The sequence below is a fragment of the Macrotis lagotis genome, chromosome 2, assembly GCF_037893015.1.
Source record: "Macrotis lagotis isolate mMagLag1 chromosome 2, bilby.v1.9.chrom.fasta, whole genome shotgun sequence".
Taxonomy (NCBI): Eukaryota; Metazoa; Chordata; class Mammalia; order Peramelemorphia; family Peramelidae; genus Macrotis; species Macrotis lagotis.
In genome coordinates, this window is record NC_133659.1 from 178,077,729 (window position 1) to 178,099,879 (window position 22,151).

Sequence of the window (22,151 nt, forward strand, 5' to 3'; positions counted from 1 at the left end):
GCAAATTCACAGAGACCACCAGAGGTACAGGATCAAGGACAGAAGGAGAAGGGCTGGTGTTTAGTAGAAGGGCTATCTCTTTAAACAAGACTAGAGAAAAAAAGGAGAGTGTTGAGGGAGAAGAGAGAGAGATGAAATAAGAGGCAATTTCTGCTAAAGAGAGAGATTAAGAGTATAATAAAAGTGGCCTGAAGAAAAAAGAATAGGTTTGGAACTGATCTAAAGGGGTGTGGGATAGAGAGTCAATCTGGAAAGAGTAAAAGAATTGTCATGAAAATATACATTTGTTGTAGACTCAGTCAGCAAATTGAATTTTTCATCCTTCAGCGCATGAAGGAATTATCCAGAACCGAGGTTTAGACAGGGATAATTGTTGTAGCAAGAGTTTCTAGAGTAGAGGATGGAGTAAAGCTGAGCTGGTTTATTACAGAGTAAGGGTTTTGAAGAGTAAGATGAAAGGATTATAGATTTTAAACTCAAAGCGTCTTTAGAGACCCTTGAGTTCAACCATTGCACTACAACAGAGGAGAGAGCTGAGGTCAGAGAGCTTAAATGATTTACTTACAATCACAAAGGTAGTAAATGTCTAAGGCAGGATTTGAACTTTGGTCTACCTGACTTTAAAACCAGTACTCTATTATATATCTTAGCTATCTTCTTAGTTACAGCAAGGACAGCCTGGGAAATTATAGAGGGAGTGAAACATGGGTTCCTGATAAATTGCAAGTGGCTGACTTGCATCAGTTGAAGGAAGGATTCCTTCATCTATCCATCGGTTGTTCCAAAAATCTTAGTGCACTTCTAACTTCCTAAAGCTTAAAGCTCCTCCTCCACCCCCCACCCCATCAGATATCAGTCAGCAAAGTATAGGACACACTGGAGGATTGAGATCCTAAAAGTATGTTACCAGGTCAGAGGTTCTTTTAATAGACCCAATAGACTAAATCAGAAATAGGAAGAAGAGACAAATGTGAAATCCTAGAAGAAAGAATCAACAAGGCTTGGTGAAAAATTGGGAAAAAAGAAAGAGAAATGAGGAAAGTTTGAAATCTGGTAGCTTGAAGAACAATGATAGGTACCACCTGATAAAAAAGAGGGGAAATAGTTTGAGGAAAAAAATGAATTTTGTCTTCTTGGATATGTTGTGATACAACAGGCAACTTGAGAAGTGGGAATTCAGCTCAGGGGAGAAGGCTTGAAGATTGTTGAGACAGACTTGAGAGATGCTGAGGATTTAGTTGGAATCATGGAAGCCAAAATGATCTCTCTGGGAGAGAGTGGAATTTGAAGGGGGTCAAGGAACATGGATTTATTCCTACATTTAGGAGCAGGGAAAGAGAAGAAGCCACCAAAATAAATAGAGAAGCAGTTGGGGGGCTAAGTGGATAGAAGGACATTATGCCATGAAAAGCAAGGGAGGAGGAAGTCTGCAAAAGAAGGTGATCATTCATGCTGAAGAAACGATAGTGCAAAAAAGACTATGAGAATAAAGGTTTTGTCATCAGGACATAACTTAATTACTGATTTGGGCTTGGTTGCTCTTTTCAAAAACATCAAGGATGCAATAGCAGCTAAGATATATATAGACAGAAGGAAAAAGAGGAAACCATTAGAATTTTAAAAAAAATTGTAGAATGAGTCCACAGTAGCTTTAAATAGATAGCAAGAACATGGTTGGATAAACAGATGATTTGGGGCTTGAATATAGTATTTTAATGAAAAAGATATAAGAGTAAAAAGAGACTAGAAAAAGCTTAAAATATTTCTCCTTATCATTTGGGGCAGAATAACACATTTGGATTAGAATAAATTGCCTGAATTCTAGTTAATAATTATTTCATTTCCTAAAACAATTAGAAAAGTACTGATGGAACATAATTTCCCATTGTCATTGTTATGAGGGGAATAAAGGATTCTTTTTTTCTTAGTTCAGTCTAATCTGTAGCTATCCACTTACTAAAACTCACTAGAGATTCACAATTAACACCCCAAGTTCCACGAAGCAATGAAATGGTAAGAGTGACTAGGTTAAATTCCTTTAAATCTCATATTGCTTCCATTCAAAGGAGAAGATGCTCAGTAAACAAGCTGGCAAAGATTGTGTTCATGTGGGAAGAAGACAGTTTGTCATCTGCTTATCACCATCTCAAATGAGACTCCTCTTTCCTGGTTTTGTCTTTATTGCCTATTTCATGCCTAGGATATACAGATGAACTATGAATTCTGTGTGGGAACACTTTCATTAGGGCAGAGAAGTTACAAGTTCTTTGAGGGTCTAGGGAATGGACTGGGGCTACACAGAATTTAAATGTCTTGATTGGTGTGTGTGAAAAGTGTCAAAAGTCTTTACAGAAAGCCCTAAAGCTGGATTTAAAGCAGGTCTCCTTGTCTATGGCCAGGATCAAAACTAATAAAACAAATATGAGCAACAACAACTCTATTAGTTTAAATATTCCTCTCTTCACCAGACCAAATCAAAATAGCCAAAAATTCAACTGGCAGCTGTGTGGGCAAGTGGATAGAGTGCTAAACCTGGACCATGGAAGACCTGAAGTCAAATCCAACCCCAGAAACTTGTCTTCTGTTGAATCCCAGACAAGTTGTTGATTTCTGCCTCAATTTCCTCATCTGTAAACTGGAGATAAGAATATCCATCTCCCAATGTTGTTATGAGGAAAAACTGAGATATTTTAAAAGAATTTTATAAACCTTAAACTGTTATGTAAATGCCAGCTCTATTTTTATTGGTATCATCATCATAATCTGAAATTTATGCCAAAAATTGGTCCTACTATAGGAAAATGCCTCACTGAATTTTGAATCCTTTTCCTTTGCTGATTATTTTATATTTATCCTATATACATATGAACACATACATATATACATATTCTCAAAGACAGGAATTAGCTTTTGCCTCCTATTAGCACAGTGACTGACCCTTACTCCACACTCATTAAATGTTTTTGACTGACTGACTTAAGAGACTCCAAATAGGTATACACCCAATTGAACATAGAGTAAATTAGAATTTATTTAGAGAACATGTGCTGGGATTCCAACCTAGATTGAATTCAGGTCAGTAAATATTTATTTGTCATCTACCATGAACAAAGCTCCATAGAGGAGTTGAGGAATAAAAAGATAAAAAGGGAAAAATAGTCCTTGCCGTCAAGGACTTCACATTCTACTTTGGAGAAACAGTATGTAAATAATACATAGGGGATAATTTAAGATTGGAGAGAGTACTAAGAGAATTAGCCAGGCTCTTCTATTTTCTTCCAAGAAATGTCTTCTATGAATTTATATTCTGTAAAATAAGTACATTTTTCTTAGATCTTCCAAAGATGAAAAGGATTGCTCACATTAAGAGGTTCACAAACTGGTCCTTATTTATTTCATAGAGTATTATTTCTCAGATTTTGAGATAATCTGTAATAACCTTTGACTGATGTCAAATAACCAACAGAACCTTTACATGAAATTTCAATCAGTTCATCTGAGAAAAACAGATATACTTTCTATGTGTTTTTTCACAGCATTTAGTACATCATGGATGATAAAATTTAAATCAATACTGATATCATGGCAGGAACCAGTCCTTTCTTTCCTCCTTTCCTTTTTTTTTTCCTCCTTTCCTCTTTTTCCCTCTCCCCTCCCTTCCCCTCCTCTCCCCTTCCCTTTCTCTTTTCTTGTCTTTTCTTTTGTCCTCTTCTACCCATTTCTCTAATTACAGCTTGAAAAATATCTGAGCATAATGGCTAGGGGAATAGCCTTGAAGTCAGAACAGGTTTCAAGCCCTGTATCTAAAATCTATTAGCTATGTGACCATGGGCATGTTATTTCAATTTTGATTGCTCCAGGAATTGAGATTACAGTTGATTCTAAAAACTCTTAAGCAGTTGCCCTAGTATTGAGTGTCTGTGTGGTGGAGAGTTTTTCCAAATTGATGGTTCAGATTTAGAACAAAAACAAAATACCCTGTAATTTAATCCATTTTCACAAAAAGAAAATGAAAAATATCTCTGCTCGTTTTTGCACAATTGGATATTGGTGGCTATGTACACAGAAAATATGTCCCCTCTACCTCTAGGCCTTACCAATTTTCTCTGAATTCTACCAGCATTTAGTGTGTGCACATTTCACAATTTAAAATTTAAAATACTTTCTTGCATAGCAGTTTTGGGAAAAACATGCACAAGGGTTGCCCATGATAGGTATGCACCAGAGGGCTGTGATTTCTATTGGTGGAAGGAAACTTTTGAATTTCTGTGGATATGACTTTCTATTTCTTATTCTATATTAGTTTTGTCTTTTCAATTTGTCCATAACTTCCTTATGATCAAAGACCATGACATCCATTTTTTCAATATCTCATGGCATATACCAGCATTATGAGGACCCAGAGGGTGCCAATACTCGATGATGGAAAGTGTTTTCTTTCCTCTCCATGGAATTGTTTTAACAATATTCAAAAGAGTCACCTGACATATTTCTGCCACTATTAGCTATTTTAAGATTATCAGCTTCACTCATACCAGAATCTATAATTGCCAAGTATTGGTTTGGGGTTAATAATGTAGTTCTGAATGGATAGATGTACAAAAGTGGAATAGATAAGCTGCCATCAAGTTTTAGAAAAGAAAGAAGGAACCAAGGACTATCTGGAATGACCACTAAATATAACCCCAACATAAAAGAAATATAAGAAAAAAGAAATCTCAGGAAATGAGGATGATGGAGTCGGATATAAAAATCTCTGGAATTTAACTTGGAGAATTATTTCATTGATACTCATTAGGGCTATTTAGTGCTGTTCTTGTATTGCTATCAGACGGCTGTCCATGTAACAGAGTCACAGTAAATGGTTCTTAATGACTGAAATTGGAAACCTGAGACATTCCAGTATCTACCCAACAGTTCTCTCTTGATAAACACTCCCAAAGCTCCGAGGTGAGGCAGGATTCTTTCTGATTAGTACTGTAACCATGCATAACTGATGTGGCACTAGAATAAACAGAGACAGGCGTGCAGGGAAAAGGGAAAGTGATCCAGTTTGTATTCAGGTGGAAGGAAGGCAGAGTTTGCAAGCAGTCAAGTAAAAAGACAACTCACCAAGGTTACTGAAGGTCATATGGAAAAAAGATGGAAAGGGGAAAAAAGGGGACAAGTCAAATAAACTTTTACACCCAAATCATGGATAATCTAAAACAGCAAAGAAAATGAAACTAATATCAAAGGAAAAAAATCCCTTAATTTGAAGCTGAATGTTACTAGAAACAATCCATATAGCAGAGTCACTTTGATGCAAGCACAACAAACTGTTAACATTACAGGACTCTGAAATGTAATTAAAATAAAAGATGAAGCCCATGAATATGTCACTGGATAAAAATAATAGAAAGTATCATTTAAAGGTAGCTGTGTGTGTGTGTGTGTGTGTGTGTGTGTGTGTGTGTGTGTGTGCATGCACATGTGTGTGTATTTGGGGAGGGGAGAGAGGGGCTGTTTTTAACCACATATTCATAAATGGCTTGAGGGGGTTAAGGACTGTGATGCTAGTCTGAAATCACTTACTCCTTATTACAAATCAGGACATTCTCAGAATCCTGTTGAAACCAAAATCATACTAGATATAAATTCTTGCAACACGAAATTAAGCAGGATAAGGTCAACTTCTTCAACTTCTAATCTCACTCAATTGTTTAGCTTCCCATCAATACAGTTATTTGCTGATTTAAGTGTTTCTCATTCTAAGTAATGATATAGTTAAATGTATGCAAACCTGTGCATATATAATAATGTATGCATGCATATAATCATGTGTGTATATAAGACACTCACATGCACAGCATACATATGCATGCATGTGTGTTATGTGCATTTGTGTGCAACATGTCCATTCTCATACACACATAACAAAACCTGCACATATACATGAACACACAAATGCACACACATATGCATGCACCAATCCCAGGGAAGAAACTCCCTCTATTAATGCAGAATGATGATTGCTCTGCAATTTAGTGACAGGAATATTACTTAGTATACTAAAAGGCTAAGTGACTTTCCCAGGGTTAGACTATCAGTAGGTGTCAGAGGCAAAACTTAAGCCCAAATACTTCCTATCTCTGAAACCAAATCATGTATCATTATGAACGTATGACTGTCACATGGGAGAGTGATATAGTCCTCTACCTGGCACATATTGTCTTGTGTGATCCTGTACAAGTCATTTAACCTTCCTGTGCCCCAGGCAATTCTGAATATCTATAAAATATAAAACAGGTGTGAATCTCATCACCAGGAGTAATCTATACTATAAAATCATAGATTGAATGGATAAATGTACAAATAAGATAGATAAATAGATAGACAAATAGACAGATAAGATAGAAAAAGAGATTAGAAAGATAAGTTAGATAGGCAAGCAGGCAGACATAGATGGATAGTAGGTACACAGATAAGAGATAGAAAGATAGATATATTTAATACAAATACAGATGCATATTTTATATTCATATATATATAAATACATACTCATGTCTGTATTTTTGCTGATTTTTTAAGAAATCCTTCAAAAAACAAACTAGGAATTAAATCTTAATCATGACTGCATTAAAGTACTTACCGATAAGGTGAGTCTGATCTCCTTGTGATTACAGTTTTTAGAAATCCTTTTCTTCAAAGCTTTTACTGCCTCTTTTGGCCTGTGACAACAGAGAAGCACAGTAATCAAATCAATCTATTTACCTGATTTTTAGAAGTTTTCAGAGGTAGGGAATCCATGTGTCATTTTTCCATGGCAATTAGGGAAAACTATAGAACCATGGGAATAACAGAGGAGAAATCATATCACTCAATTCAAGACTGCCAAAAGTTCAAATCTCTGGACTGTCAAGTTCAAATTAGTATCTATCCTCCTACATCATGTGGCTTATAGTGAAATGTCCTTCAAAAACAATATTGAGAGTTATTTTTCATCTTCCCCACTAATGATATTTCTTGAACACCTACTTATTGTAACAAACAACAAGCTATGGGAATGACTTGGATCAGCTTAAATGATTGTCATTTTAAGTAATGGTTCCAAATCCCCAGGAGCTATTGCATGGGGGTCTGTAAATCTTACATGCACCAAACATTGAAATTTTATAGCTTTTTTAAAAAAATTATTTATTTATTCTTATTTTGTACAAATAATGTTTTTATACATTAATAAAATATTCTTGTTTAAGAGTGAATATAATACCCCCTCCTCCCCAAAAAATGTAGACCCACATGAGCAATAAAGTAAAGGGGAGAGAACAAATTAAAAATAAAATTAAAAAATAATAATAGTAATAATTGTAGGTATGGCCAGATGGCGCAGTGGACGGAGCACCGGTCCTGGAGCTAGGAGCACCCAAGCCCAAATCCGGCCCCATACACCCAACAATCACCCAGCTGTGTGACCTCATGCAAGCCAACCCAACCCCATTGCCCTGCAAACCCCCCCCCCAAAAAGACCCAAAATAAAATAAAATAGTAATAATAATAGTAGGGGTGGCCAGGTGGCAGACAGAGTACTGGCCCTTGAGCCAGGAGCACCCGGGTCCAAATCTGGCCTCAGACACCCAACAATCACCCAGCTATGCAGCCCCAGGCAGGCCACCCAGCCCCATTTGCCCTGCAATGCCCCACCCAATAATAATAATAGTAATAATAATAAATGTGCTTCAGTCTGTGTTCCAAAACCATCAACTCTGTCACCAGTGGATGACATTCTTTATGATAAGTCCATCACAAAAGTTACTTCCATATTTTTCCACTGTTACCATTGCTGATCTCAACTCCCTCCATTCGTACTTCTCCACTACCATGTACTATATTTTCTCTCTCCTTTCATTCTGTCTCTGCTGTAGGGTAGCTGAGTGGTGCAGCAGACAGATTCCCTAGCCCTGGGGCCAAGAGCCCTGAGCCCACATACCACACCTTAGGCACAGCATCCACCCAGCCCTATGGTCCCAGAAAGGCTATCCAATCCCAGCCCCTTGCAAGAAGTAAAAAAGAAAATATATTATATCTGACCACTGTCCCCCCATGGTCCATCCTCTCCTCGATCACTCACATCCCCCTCTTCCCCCTGTCCCCCTTCTCTCCTTCTTACTCCAGATGTCTATATCCCATTGAGTATATGTGCTATTTCCTCTCCTAGCCACCTCTGATGAGAGTGAAGATTCCCTCATTCCCCCTTGTCTTCCCCCCTTCCATATCATTGCAATAGCTCAATGTAATAAAGAAAAATCTTATTGTATGAAATATCTTAGCCTATTCCTCCTCTCCTTTTTCTTTCTCCCATTACATTTCCCTTTTATCTATTGACTCCATTTTTTACACCACATCATATCTTCAAATTCAGCTTTCTCCTGTACTTAATCTATAAAAGCTCCTTCTACCTGCTCTATTAAATGAGAAGGTTCATATGAGTATTATCAGCATCCTTTTTCTATACAGGAATACATGTAGTTCATCATCATTAAGTCCCTCATATTTTCCCCTTCTCCTCCACTCTCTATGCTTCACCTGAGTCCTGTATTTGAAGATCAAACCTTCTATTCAGCTCTGGTCATTCCAACAGGAACATTTGAAATTCCCCAGGTTCACTGAAAGTCCATCTTTTTCCTGGAAGATGATGTTCAGTTTTGCTGGGTAGTTGATTCTCGGTTGCATTCCAAGATCTTTTGCCTTCTGGGAATATTATATTCCAAGCCCTATGAGCTTTTAATGTAGTTGCTGCTAAGTCCTGTGTGATCCTGACTGCAGCTCCATGATATTTGAATTGTGTCCTTCTGGCTGCTTGTAATATTTTCTCTTTGACTTGGGAGTTCTGGAACTTGGCCTTAATATTCCTGGGCATTGTTTTTTTTTTTTTTTTGGATCTCTTTCTCGGGGAGATCAGTGGATTCTCTCCATTTCTATTTTGCCCTCTGCTTCTAGGATATCAGGGCAATTTTCCTGTAGTAATTCTTTGGAAATGATGTCAAGGCTGATTATGACTTTCAGGTATTCCAATAATTTTTCAATTATCTTTCCTAAATCTGTTTTCCATATCAGTTGTTTTTTTTTTCAATGAGATGTTTCACATTTTCTTCTAATTTTTCATTCTTTTGGTTTTGAAGTATTGAGTCCTGATTTCTTGTAAAATCAGCAACCTCCCTCAGTTCCATTCTTTGTCTGAAGGATTTGTTTTACTCAGAGAGCTTCCTTAACTCTTTTTCCATCTGGCCAATTCTGCTTTTTAAAGCATTCTTCTCCTCAATAACTTTTTGAACTGTTTTATACATTTGACCTATGCTAGTTTTTTAACATGTTATTTTTCTTCAGCATTTTTTTGGATCTCCTTGACTAAGCTGCTGACTTCTTTTTCATGTTTTTTCTGCATCTCTCTCATTTCTTTTCCCAATTTTTCTTCTATCTCCCTCACTTGATTTTCAAAGTCTTTTTTGAGCTCTGTCATAGCCTGAGTCCAATTTCTGCTTTTCATGGAGTCTTTAGATGCAGGAGCTTGTGCTTCCTTATCTTCAGATTGAGTGTTTTGATCCTTCTTGGGATCACAGGCAAGGTATTTCTCAATGGTATTCCTCTTTTTTTCTCTCCTTACTCATTTCCCCAGCCTGAGCCTGTTTTGGGGGTGCTTCCTGAGCTTCTGAGTTTTATTAGGTCACCCCCCCACACACACACACAAGGATCTGCATGTGTGAGGCTCTGTCTTCCCTCCTGGTCTCTGAATGACCATAAGTGTACCCCTCTGCCATGGGGCTGAGGTGGGGGTGGGCCCTGCTGTTCTATGGGGGACCTAGACTGCGATCAGGATCTGAATGTGGTCAGAACCCTAGAGTCCTGTTCCAGGGCCAGAGGACAGAGCTTGGAAGTCTCTCTTCACTCAGCTACCTAGACTCAGCACTCATGCCCTGGGGGCTTCTGCTTACCAGCTTCTGCTTCCGGTTCCTGGATCTGGGCTGCTGTAGCTGCTGCTTGCTGTGTGCCCTGAGGGATGGGCTTCATGTGCTCACTCTGGCAGAAGCCCCCCGCTGATCCCCCAAGTTGTGCCCGATGCTCCCTGGGGTGTAGGTCAGATAACTGCCCCCGCTGCCGTGAGCCACGGCTCCCAGCACCCTGGGGCTGCCTCCAGGAGGCTGAAATTCCTTCACTCTGGTGGATTACCCCTCCAACACCGGGGAGCGGAGCCTCTCTGCTCTTTTCCAGGTTACCTTGGGTTGGAGAACTGCCTCAATGGGTCCCTCTGTGGGTTCTGTCTCTCAAAAATGTAGTTAGAGTTCTTAGCATATAAGTTTTAAGAGAGAGCACCTAAGAGAGGATCCTCTCTTGTCTCCATCTTGGCTCTGTCCCCCATTTTATAGCTTTTTTTTTTAAAAATACCTGGGAATTTCATGGAGATTAAAAAAAATTTCTTCTAAGAAAACCTCCTCTATCATTACAGGTCATGACCATAGAATGAGAAAATTGCCTGGGTCACTACACCCCAGGACATACAGAGGTAAGACTTGAACCCAAGTCTTTCTGGTTTCCATATCAGCTCTCTATTCACTATACCACAGCTGCCTCTAATATTTAGTACCCATAAAATAATGCAGCATTAACATAGTATAATAAACAAATATGCCTTTTAGAAATATGTAAATTATATACATAATTTCTTACACAATTAAGTATTACTGTTTTTCAAATAAAATCTAAACCAAAACCCATTACAGAACCCAGAATGGATTTTTATCAACAGGTATTCTCTCAGTCCAAAGACACTTACAGAATTACTACCATATAAGCATTGACAAATTTAAGAAACCCTCACATTTGATAAGGTGGGCAACCAATATTTTGTGGCAAAAAAAAAAAGAACTAATTAGAATTCAGGGGTTGAAGTTTACAATACCTGTTAACATTTCTCTAAGGCTTCTTTCATTCATGGAAGAAAGATTTAAAAATTTTTTTTTAATAAGGCAGTGGGGTTAAGTGACTTGAACAAGGTCACACAGCTAGGTAATTATTATGTGTCTGAATCCAGATTTTGAACTCAGGTCCTCCTGACTCTGGGTCCAGTGCTCTATCCACTGTGCCACCTAGCTGCCCCTGGAAGAAAGATTTAACTAAAAAAATTAATTTTATAGCAAATATTTAAATTATATTTCTGTATAATAAAAGAATATCAGCTATAATTTTTTGTATTAAAGTGTATAGTCAGGTTCTCCATTTGACAGCTACTTATTTGAACTATGGAACAGCAAGTAATCAAACTCTATTCTTCAATATAATCTAAAATCCAGGTGAGTTTTTCTTCTTACTCTGATTAGTGAGACTTCATAGAGATTGATTACCTCAGAGTCTTCTCTCTATATCAGGATAGATCAGAGATATCAAATCTGGCTCATGGGCAGCAAGGCCTACAGCACTCCCAATGCTGCCAAACCAGATTAAAGAGCATATGGAATGCTTCAAAAATAAATAAAACCATTATAAAACATAGATGATGTTAATATATGGTTTTCTAAGTCAATCTGAGTCTGCAGGGATCCTTACTGAATCCTGTTTTTAAGTTTGAGACAAGCATAGACCACAATCTATTCATGCCTTCCTATCCCACATAATACTTAAACCACATATTCTCAAATCAGCTCCAGCTGGTCCATTCAATGTGATGAATTTTCTCTAGTTCTTCTTAATATGATTCAGGTATCAATTTGGTACATGAACTATGCACACTACCCATTAGCCTTTACTCTCTATAAAGGATCAGCCGGCCCATCTCCCTTTCAAGTCTTTTATCTCTTTTAATCTCTTTTAGATCAATTCTAGAAAGCAATTTGGCACTGATGATAATAATAATAATAACAACTTATGCAATCTATACACATTTCCATTGTCTTTGGGTAATGGAAAATACAGTTTGATTTGGGGTGTTCTGAATTTTTGGAGATTGTGTCTTTCCATGATTTACAACCACAAAGACTCACCACAAACAGCCTGGAGTCCTTGAAAGTTCTATACCATTTCTTTAACTAAATCCAAAATTTTTTTAGGCCACTTAATTCAGAGTAATTTATTCATGAAGTTATGCTTATATAAATTTTAAATAAGATATATCATGCAAAAATATAACTCAAAGATTCTAGACTGATGTTGTAGAAAAGTGAACTCGTCCTACATTCTTGATGTAGGGACAAAAAGTTCTCTCTCTTTTTTTAATTTTCTGCTTCTAAAATGGCCAGTTACCCAAATGACCATGAACTTACAGTGTAAGAAACAGGCCATCTATCCCCCCAAAGCAAGTGAATTTTTCTTTGTTTTCCATAATATGTATTAAGTAGAAATTGTTTTAGAGTACATAAGAGTTGTAGGACATGGAAGAGGGCCCACAGAATTATCATCCTTAAAAAAATAACACACCAAGGAAAACAGGTGTGATGTTAAGGGGACATACTATTTTATCTGGGTAGATCAGCAGTCAACTTTTGCAGCCTTTAACTAAACATAAGGAAGGGGGAAAGGTAGAGGAACAGGAATGTGTGGAGATAAAAATCCACTTAAAAAATAGACCTTCTGAGCAAAAGAGAAAGTTTATTTTGACTTTTCTCAAGAAAATGGCACACTCCAAGTCTCACAAAGGTACTGAAGATCAAGGAGCTGCCCCAAATTGACAGTCAAACAAGATTATATGGCCTAAAGCAATCCCCTCCTCCTTCCTATTGTCCCTCTTTGTCAACTCATTGGTTAGTCTTCTGAGTTACATTCCACTTGTGAAAATCTGCCCCAGCAACAAAGAAAAGAATGAAAGATTTTCATAAAATATTACCTTACCATCCAGATGGCGAGAATAACCTTCAAGATTATGGCGAGAATAACCTTCAAGATTATAACTATCTTATTGAAGTAACACAAGGCCTAAGAGCAATCTACTTATCATCCAACATTCCTTGGAATGCAAGGTTTTTCTCATGGGAACAGTCTACTGCTGTCCCAGTTAAGATAGATTTACCATCAAATACGTGACTAACTAAAAATGTAAGTTCTCTCTGGAAATAGTCCACTATTTTCCCCTTAACAGAATTAGGAGGTTGACTGGCTTGGAATGCAAGGTCTCACTCCCTCTTTCTTCTTTTATTTTAGGTTGTTTTTTTTTTTTTGCAAGGCAAAGGGGTTAAGTGGCTTGCCCAAGGCCACATAGCTAGATAATTATTAAGTGTCTGAGATTGGATTTGAACCCAGGTACTCCTGACTCCAGGGCCGGCACTACGCCACCTAACTGCCCTCTCCCTCTTTCTTCTAAGAGTAATAGTCTGCCTTTGTTTGAATGATTTTTAACCCTGAGAGGACTTCACTAAGAATTTTATCTCTTAAGAGGGAATATTCCACTCAGGAAGAATTATAATGGATTTTTCAATTATCCTCATTTGGAAAGAAGTTCCAATATTTCCAAGGCAGGTATTTCTTTAAAGCATAGAGAGGGAACTATGTACCAAACTTCTGATCAAGTGAATTAGGCAAGCTGTCTCAAAAGATGTCTCTCTTCTAGCAGGCAACATCAGCCCCCTGTGTGTACTCACCCATCTTTACTAGTGATAATCATGTCGCAGATGTGGAGGAACTGGCCCCAGTCTTCAGTCTGAACGCCTGCAAATGTAGCCTTTTCTGCAATGAAAAGGCAACTTTGTTTTACTCCTAGTAAGAACAACTTGAAGATAATTTTTCATTTTGAAATACCAACAGAAAAGTCTCTTCAACTTGAAATCATTAAAAATGAGTATTATCCATTCAATAAACATTTATTAAATGCTTACTGTATACAAAATAGTGCAAACTGCTTGGAATATAAATACATTTCATAATTTTGGATCATTTTGTATTTATTCTTCCCTGTATATGTAGAATGTAAGTGACTTGAGGGCAGGGGCTTTTGTTTTAACATGTGAAACTGAGGTTCCACTTAAATTTGATTTGCACTGTAATTTGACTATTGAAGAGTTATTGCTTTAATAGCAATTAAAGAGTTAATGGCATTCTTTTAAAAAATGCAAATATGGATAATCATATATAAAGTTCCAAGTCACCTTCAAGATGCTTATGCTCTACTGAGAATACAACTAAGTGGCCATAGCCATATGGACTTGGGAGGTGACTTGGACTTAGTTCAGATTCAGATTCATATCCTAACCAGTTTCAAGTCCCTGGGCAAATCACCATACCTTTCTCAATCTCTTGTTTCTTGGTCAGCATATAATAAAACAAAAACAAAACAGCATATAATAAGGATCAAGTAAGTCAAAAGAGCTTTGGGATCTTTATAATGTTGGTTATTATTAATTACTATTATTTAGGGATACATAAAAAAATCTACAAAATTATTTGAAACCGAGTTTTCATTATTATAGGAATTCAACAGCAGGGCAAAAAGGCAATACATTTGTAGCCTATGATTCTAGGTCATTGCCAAGGGCACCAGGAGCTTAACTTAGTTCTCAAAGATCATAGAGCTAATACTAATGATTCTTGCTATTCCACACACCAGTTCCCCTCAAATATATACATTTATACACACACATACTATCTACCATTCTCTATTTTTGTAGTGATTTGGGGAGATAAGGGTGTATACTTGGAGGGACATGTGAGGAGGAGGTTGTGATTTGGAAATGCCTCCAGAAGGGGGTGGGTGGCAGCAAAGCAGGGCCATGAAAGGAGTTGAGGATTCCAAGGACAGAGAGCCCTAATTTAAAATCTATCAGCACTTAGAAGCAAAGTACAACTGCTGCTGTTCCTTTCTCCGGCAATCTTCACAAGTTGGCCTATTAGTGAGGCAGTTCAGGTCCCAGTGACTGGCATCAAGGGCCACAGTGGCTGGCTGAGAAATCCACAGTGTGCCAAATGCTTCCTAATTTGCTTAGAAATAGAGTGACTGGAATGGCAAAGCTGGGTTTCCTTCATACTCTCTCAAATGAAACTTCAGATAAGAAGATTTTTAGATAACCCTAAATTCACATGACCCGACTTCTCCCATGGCAGTAGAAAAATCTTTGAAAAAAAATTAAAGACCAACCCATAGCTATCACTTCTCCCAAAGTTCAGTGAAGCTTTGGGGTGGGGGAGGGGTTGTGAACTGAACTTTTTACACTGTTCATGATGGGGTAAAGGGGAGGAAAGCCAGGCAGGGGATTTTTTGCACAGGCATGCTAAAGTCTACACAGAATTTGAGAGTAAAGGGGGTGGGAAGGGCAGCACAGGGAAAAAAAATTTGAAGTTTCTCATCAGGGCTGCTTTGAAAATAAAATCTTCCCACACTCAGGTCCTGCCCAATAATTCCACCACTGGAGTTATTGCTTTGATATTCAAAGACAGTCTTTAAAAAAAAGAAATATCTATAGAGAAGAGTATGAAAAATCTTGCAAATTTGTGTGAATGAGTTAAAAAGTCAATCATAACTGTGTGAATAAGTTTATCTTGTCTTTTCTACAGGGAGGACTAGAAAGTAGAAGGGTAGGAGGGATGGATATAAGGGAGAAGAATGGGTGAAGACAAAGGAGTTCCAGGCACCCATGATGTGAGTTTGTCTCCACCACAGCCTCAATTAGGGCCATCCTAGATTGGCTTTGTTGAAGGGTGGTGAGAGAGGTCTCATTTCAGGTAAGGGTCATTCGGTCAAGGGCAGTTAAGTGGCACAGTAGATAGCGTAACTACCAGCCTGGAGCCAGACAGTTATGGTGTGACTCCCATCTCCAGTCACTTACCCTATTTGCCTCAATTTCCTCATCTATAAAAATGAATTAGAGAAGCTAATGGTGAACTATTTCAGTACCTTTGCTAAGAAACCCCCAATGGGGTCACCAAGAATCATAAATGACTGAACAACAACAAAACAACATTACTGTTACTGAGAGTTGATATAAATCTTCTGCCCAAGGATGCACCCCAGAAACAAATACTTAAGATCATATCTCAGAAGACAGACTAGACACTGGGTTCCTAGACAAAATATGATCTTCCTAGTTCCCTAGAGCCAATGAATCAATCGGCAGGATTTTATAATGCCCCTATTACTAGCAAAGTTGAGGAGAAAATAGCAAAGTAGAGGAGAAAAAAACTGCTTTCCACTCTACCACACAATGACCATGGTCAAGGGCAAGTCACTTAAACTTTCAAGTGCCCTATAAATTGCATAGAAGATACCAAACTACGAGGTGAGAAGGCATTTTCTCATCCAGAAGTTCTCCATACCGATGAATTTGCCAGTCCAATCCCTATTCCTAATAGTCTAAGCATTGGAGAGACAAAAAAAAAAGAGAAAGTCGCTGCCCATTATTTACATTCTCACTGGGAGATAAAAAAAAAATTCTTAGATAACTAAAACTGGATATCTACAAGATAAATTACACAATGATCAAGGAAATACTTTTGACAACTGAAGAAAATCAGGAAATGTCTCAGGAACAAAACACTTGCAGAGCTGAGTTTTGAAAGGGAAAAATCAAGAGTAAATCTATTCTATTATAAAACTGTCCCAAGGGAAGAAAAGGTATAAATTCAACAGTCGGACTCCCCAAGTGATTTTCAGACCCCTCCCTCGCCAAGTCCTATAATTAGTCTAATCTTCACTCTTTGTTTATCCAGGAAAGCCACGGATTTTCCCGGGCCAATTTCCTTTTATTAATGAGAAAGGCCCCATAGTCACAATGGTTTGGAGTACGTTTCTGGGTTCCATTTAAGCAGATTCTCTTCCCACCCCACCCCCTCAGCCAGGCTTCAAAAATCAGAGGCGGGGCACGACTTGGGTGGGCTCTTCCCTCACACCAGGCTCTCTTCTCTCCCAGAGGACCAGGAAAGAGAGAAGTGAATCCTGGAAAGCACACAAAGGGCTCGAAGTCTGCGAGAGAAGGAATTCAGGAGAGGGAAGGAGAGCAGGGTCTAAGATCCAGGAGCCCAGGTAGGGATCTGAAGGGTGCAGGTGCCATGAACTCAGTCTTCCGCTGGCAGAGGACTGCACAGGAACCCGACTCAGATAACTCCGCTGAGGTGTTCACCCCGCCTCTGCCACCTTACCTATTAGGTGGCCCACTGAAGTCCCGAAGGGATCTTTGTGACTCTTTCCAAACGCCATGGTGAACCCTCCTAGTCGGGCCCAGGAAATCCGCCTCCTCCTCCTCCTCCTCCTCCTCCAGTGGCCGACTCCTCCCCTGCTCGGCGCCCCTGGCTCCTCCTATCAAGCCATGTTCTCCCGTACTCTCGGGGATCCCTGGCTCCTCGCTTCCCTTCCTCCCCCTCTCCTAGCAGGGCGGGGCGTGCCAAGGCTCCCCGTCCACCTGTGGCACACCCAGCTCCCTACCTTTAGAGTGGTCCGAGACTCGCCCGCCTCCTCCAGAGACCCAGAGCCTTCCCTGGGTTTTGTAGCCACGGTGGCCGAGGGAAGAAGCAACTCATTGTCCAGTCCTCAGGTCCGAACCAGATGTGTTAGCGGAGCTTTGAATCCATTGTATGTGACGGGACCGTGGCCTGCACCTTGGGGTCCACCGATCTTTCTGGAAGACGGGGGTCTGCTCTATTTTCCTAGCTTGGCTCCTGTTCCTAACTCCTAGTCACAGGGACACCACCTGCATGACTGGCGCAATTTTTGTTTCCAGGGGAAAACTATTCCTGGGAGGGAGGAACATGAAATTACTGAGAGGGAAGAAGCTCTGCTATTGTGCCTGGGGAGGCACTCCTCTAATCTGGAAAGCATGCTTACTGTGTGGCTATGATCTATCATTGGAAATCTTCTAAATCATAGTAAGGGCAAAAAATAATCAGCCTAGGTCACTAGGAAAACTGTGAGAACCAGAAATTGTAGGGAGTTGGGAGAAGTGGTTTTAGATAAGGAAAATGTTAGTCCTTTCCCTGCTCTCCTCCCACCTTCTGCCTGGAAAAACAAAGAAAAAGGATGCTCTGGGATGAATTCCTATTTGTGACATTTTGGCCCTGGGGCTGGGAGGGAATGGAATTTCTGGGAAAGTTAAACTAGCTGACTCAGTAAGCTATCTCTATGCACTCTCCAATTGTTACCTTCCTGAAAGAAGTTGCAAATTCATTTCTGTTTCCTCCTGTCCCAGTTAACCATGGATTGGGAAATAAAGGCAAGAGTGAACAGCTTGAATTAGTACTCATCCTCTTTGGAACCTTAGCAAAAATGAGAATGGGATAAGTCTTCAAGTCAGAGGACAGCTGCTTGGTTCCTTGGTCTTCATCTCCCTGCCTTTTTCCTATTTTTCTTGCCACAAATCCTTTTTCAGTCCTGAAGGAGTAAGTGAGAGAAACAGGAGCAAATATTGCTATATATACACATTTCAAACCCCTTAATAATAGACTATCCTACTATTTTGATTTTATTATATACATTTTCTTGAACTAAATAGGTTAGATATTTTTACTATGATTATAATATTTTATTGTACTTATAATTCATAAAAGTTATGTTAGTTCAAGTCTCTTCTCACCTTTTATTCATTCATTCAAAAAACATAAGTTTTTACTATGTGTTGCCCTCAAGGAGCTTAAAATTCTACAGTGAAAAGCAATATAAAGATTCAAGATAAGAAACAATTTCTGAGGGGATATCATTTCTGTTGCTATCTATATAATTTGAATCAAGTGATCCAATATACATTCTTTCTTTGAAATTCCTTGTGTGCTTTGCTTCTCCAATTTACATAATTCCATTGTTGAGCAATTCTTTGTGATGTCATAATCCCTCTGTTCTGTTACCATTTCAGTCAGGAACCTCTGTTAGCACAGGGGAAAAAAACTACTTTCCCTTAAACCAAGCCTCTTAAAGTGTTCTTCCTTTTTGCTTACAGAAAGAAAATAAAATTGGAGGGAAAGTGAAGTTTGGTCCAATTTGTGCTTTCCATTAGTCTGAGTGTCTGCCCTCAGCATAGAATAGATCTCAATAAGCAGTTGAATTGGGGAAAGAAGAGCAATAAAATAGCTGTTTCTTTGCATTACCTGGGTTTGCCATAAGGCAAACACCCAGAGAAAGGCATTCAGGGCATTTACTGGATAAGTCTGGCAGAGATTTAAGATCATGGATGGATCCAGAGCTGAAAGGTATCTCAGAGGTCCTCTATTAGGAAATACTCATTCTAAAGATAAGGAAACAGAAGAAGCAGAGGAGTTATTTTTTTGACAAGATTCTATAGCAAGTGGAAGTGTTAGAATTCAAACCCAGTACCTCTGACACCAGATCCATTGATATTTTCATTCAATCACTCTGATCTCATTGGTGTAATATTCCTTTCACTACATTAGGATAATAATCCATGTTTTCTCATCTTGTGAAGATCTTGTCCTTTTTTAATGAATTGGAGGACATCCTTTTAATCTTTAACATCTTGAGTGTCACAGTGTAACAAAAAACTGATTAACTATTGTCTTTTTCTTGCTACATGACCAGTCCACTTATCTTTATGCTTTATTTCTTTTTTTCTATTATATGAATATTTTGTTTGTTTTTCAATTACATAAAATGGTAGTTCCTACTAATCATTTTTTTTGGCAAGGTTTTGAGTTTTAACAATTTTTTTCCCCGCCTTCCCTTCCCTCCCCCACCCCCAACAGAGGGCAATCTAATATAGTCTTTACATTTGCATCCATGATATGCATAAATCAAAATTGAATGTGTTGTGAGAGAAGAAACAACTCCAAAAGGAAGAAAGAAAATGTTAGAGATGGCAAGATTATATAATACATAAGAAAACATTAAAAGGTGAAGATAATAAGCTTTAGTCTTCATTTAAATTTCACAGTTCTTTTTCAAGATACAGATGGTACTTTCCATCAGAGATTATTGCAGTGATGGGTAAGCAGGTTCATCAAGATTGATCATCACCCCATGTGATGATCACATGTGATCACATGCTAGTGTGTACAATGTTCTTCTGGTTCTGCTCATCTCACTCAGCATCAATTCATGCATGTCTTTCTAGGCTTTTCTGAAATCTTGTCCCTCATGATTTCTTATAGAACAATAGTGTTTCATCATGTACATACCATATTTTCCCATGTATAAGAAACACCTGAATTTTGGGCCCCAAATTTGAAAACAGGTGTATTACATAAAGTTATTGAACTCAAGTTTTATTCATCATAGAATTTATACAACGTCTCATCACTGTCAAAACTCCCATCCATTAGCATGTCCTCATCTGTGTTTGATGATGAATCACTGTCTTAGAAGAGGCTTCAACTGGTCTGAATCTGACCCCAAGAACTTCCTGGCAGGTCTGGTGTGTGGAGTCAGGTCTGGTGTGTGGATGCATGCTTAGTCCATTCCATTTCATGAACTTGAAGCACCAATTGTGTTCTCCTTTGAAATCTGACACTTCTTTTTCGTCAGCAATTCCTCTTGGCTCATGCTGAACCATCTTTGTGGACACAGGAATTCCATTTGCCCTTTGCTCTTCAATCCATCTTTTCAATTCTCTCTCTAAATCAGCCATTTGACTGACTTGCCTCTCATGGCCTTTTTCTGCTGGGGTATTTTCAGTAGGGTTTCTTCTTCCAGCAGCCAGTCTTGGATTGTTTTCTTCTCAGTTGGAGGAGGATGAAATTGGACATTTAGCAGCTTGATTTCCACTCAACTTTTGCAAACTGGATCACTTTGAATCTGAATTCAGCACTGTACAAAAATCTTTTCCGAGCCATTTCTGGGAAGAACGAGGCAAAACCTCACCTAATATACTGGTAAAAAAATGCAAAACAATGAGCGCAAAGAAAACAAGTGCAAAGAAAGCAGGAAATGCAAGTAAAAAATAATCTACAACCACTGCATAAGATTCTCCCAGTTTTTAGACTTATACATAGGGAAATACAGTATACCACAATTTGTTTAGAATATCCCCAGTTGGGGAGCTGCTAGGTGGCGCAGTGGATACAGCACTGGCCCTAGAGTCAGTAGTACCTGAGTTCAAATCCAGCCTCAGTCACTTAATAATTACCTAGCTGTGTGGCCTTGGGCAAGCCACTTAACCCCATTGCCTTGCAAAAAAAAAAAACCTCTAAAAAAAAAGAATATCCCCAATTGTTGGACATCCCCTAAATTTTCAATTCTTTGCTACTACAAATAGAGCTTCTATGAATACTTTTGTATATGTGGGGTTTTTACCTATTTTAAAGATCTCTTCAGGATACAGATCTAATAGTGGTGTTGCTGGTTCAAAGGGTACACATATTTTTATTGTCCTTTGGGCATAATTCCAAATTGTTCTCCAGAAAGGGTGGATCAGTTTATAACTCCAGCAACAAATGCATTAGTGATCCAGATTTCCCACATCCCCTCCAACATTGATCATTTCCCTTTCTGGTTATACTTGCTAATTTGAAAGGTGTGAGATGGTATATGATCATATATTTTTCAATGATATCAGTGTTGCTGTTCAGTCATTTCAGTCATATATGACTTTTCATGACTATATTTGGGTTTTTTTTTGGCTAAGATATTGGAGTGATTTGCTATTTCCTTCTTCAGCTCATTTTACAACAGAGGAAACTTAATTGCCCTTCATGATATCAGGACTCATGTTACTTCAATATTGACCATCCTGGTGATTTCATCAGATTTCATATCTTCTATATCTTTATCCTATCTCTATGCAAATAAATCCCTGATCTATATCTATATTTATCTAAATACATGCATACACACATACATACATATATACATGTATACACATATATATGTCTGTTTCTATACACACACACCTAAATTCTGTATACATACACACACATGTGTGTGTGTATGTATACAGAATTACAGTCCTATATTGCTCCTGGATATTTTCAACTTAATGGTCTGTAGATATTTCAAACTCAAAATATCTCAAAACTCATTATATTTCCTTTCCATCTCCTCCCCTCCCAGGGCAGCTAGATTGACTTGGTGGATAGAATACTGGTCCTAGAATTAGACAGACTCATCTTTCTGAGTTCAAATTTGGCCATAGACAATTACCATCTCTGTGACCCAACTGTGTTTGCCTCAGTTTCCTCATCTAGAAAGGACAAACCACTCCATTATCATTGCTAAGAAAATCTCAAGTAGGATCCCTAATGTGAGGAATATGGAGGTGTTT

General features: G+C 38.4%; 1 protein-coding gene across 4 annotated transcripts in view; it reads right to left on the reverse strand.

The window, feature by feature from the left end:
• Positions 1-17,612, reverse strand: part of TOM1L1 (target of myb1 like 1 membrane trafficking protein) — a 71,956-nt gene extending 54,344 nt beyond the window's left edge. For 3 of the 4 annotated variants that reach the window (XM_074223683.1, XM_074223684.1, XM_074223682.1), the window contains exons 1-3: positions 17,092-17,200; positions 13,605-13,689; positions 6,632-6,710 (exon numbers count right to left, since the gene is read on the reverse strand). In XM_074223683.1, the coding sequence (XP_074079784.1) occupies positions 6,632-6,710; positions 13,605-13,689; positions 17,092-17,149 (222 nt within the window). In that variant the 5' untranslated portion in view covers positions 17,150-17,200. Of the gene's footprint in view, positions 1-6,631; positions 6,711-13,604; positions 13,690-17,091; positions 17,201-17,374 lie in introns of those variants that run through there. The other variant, XM_074223685.1, reaches the window with a different exon arrangement.
• Positions 17,613-22,151: the final 4,539 nt, after the last annotated feature.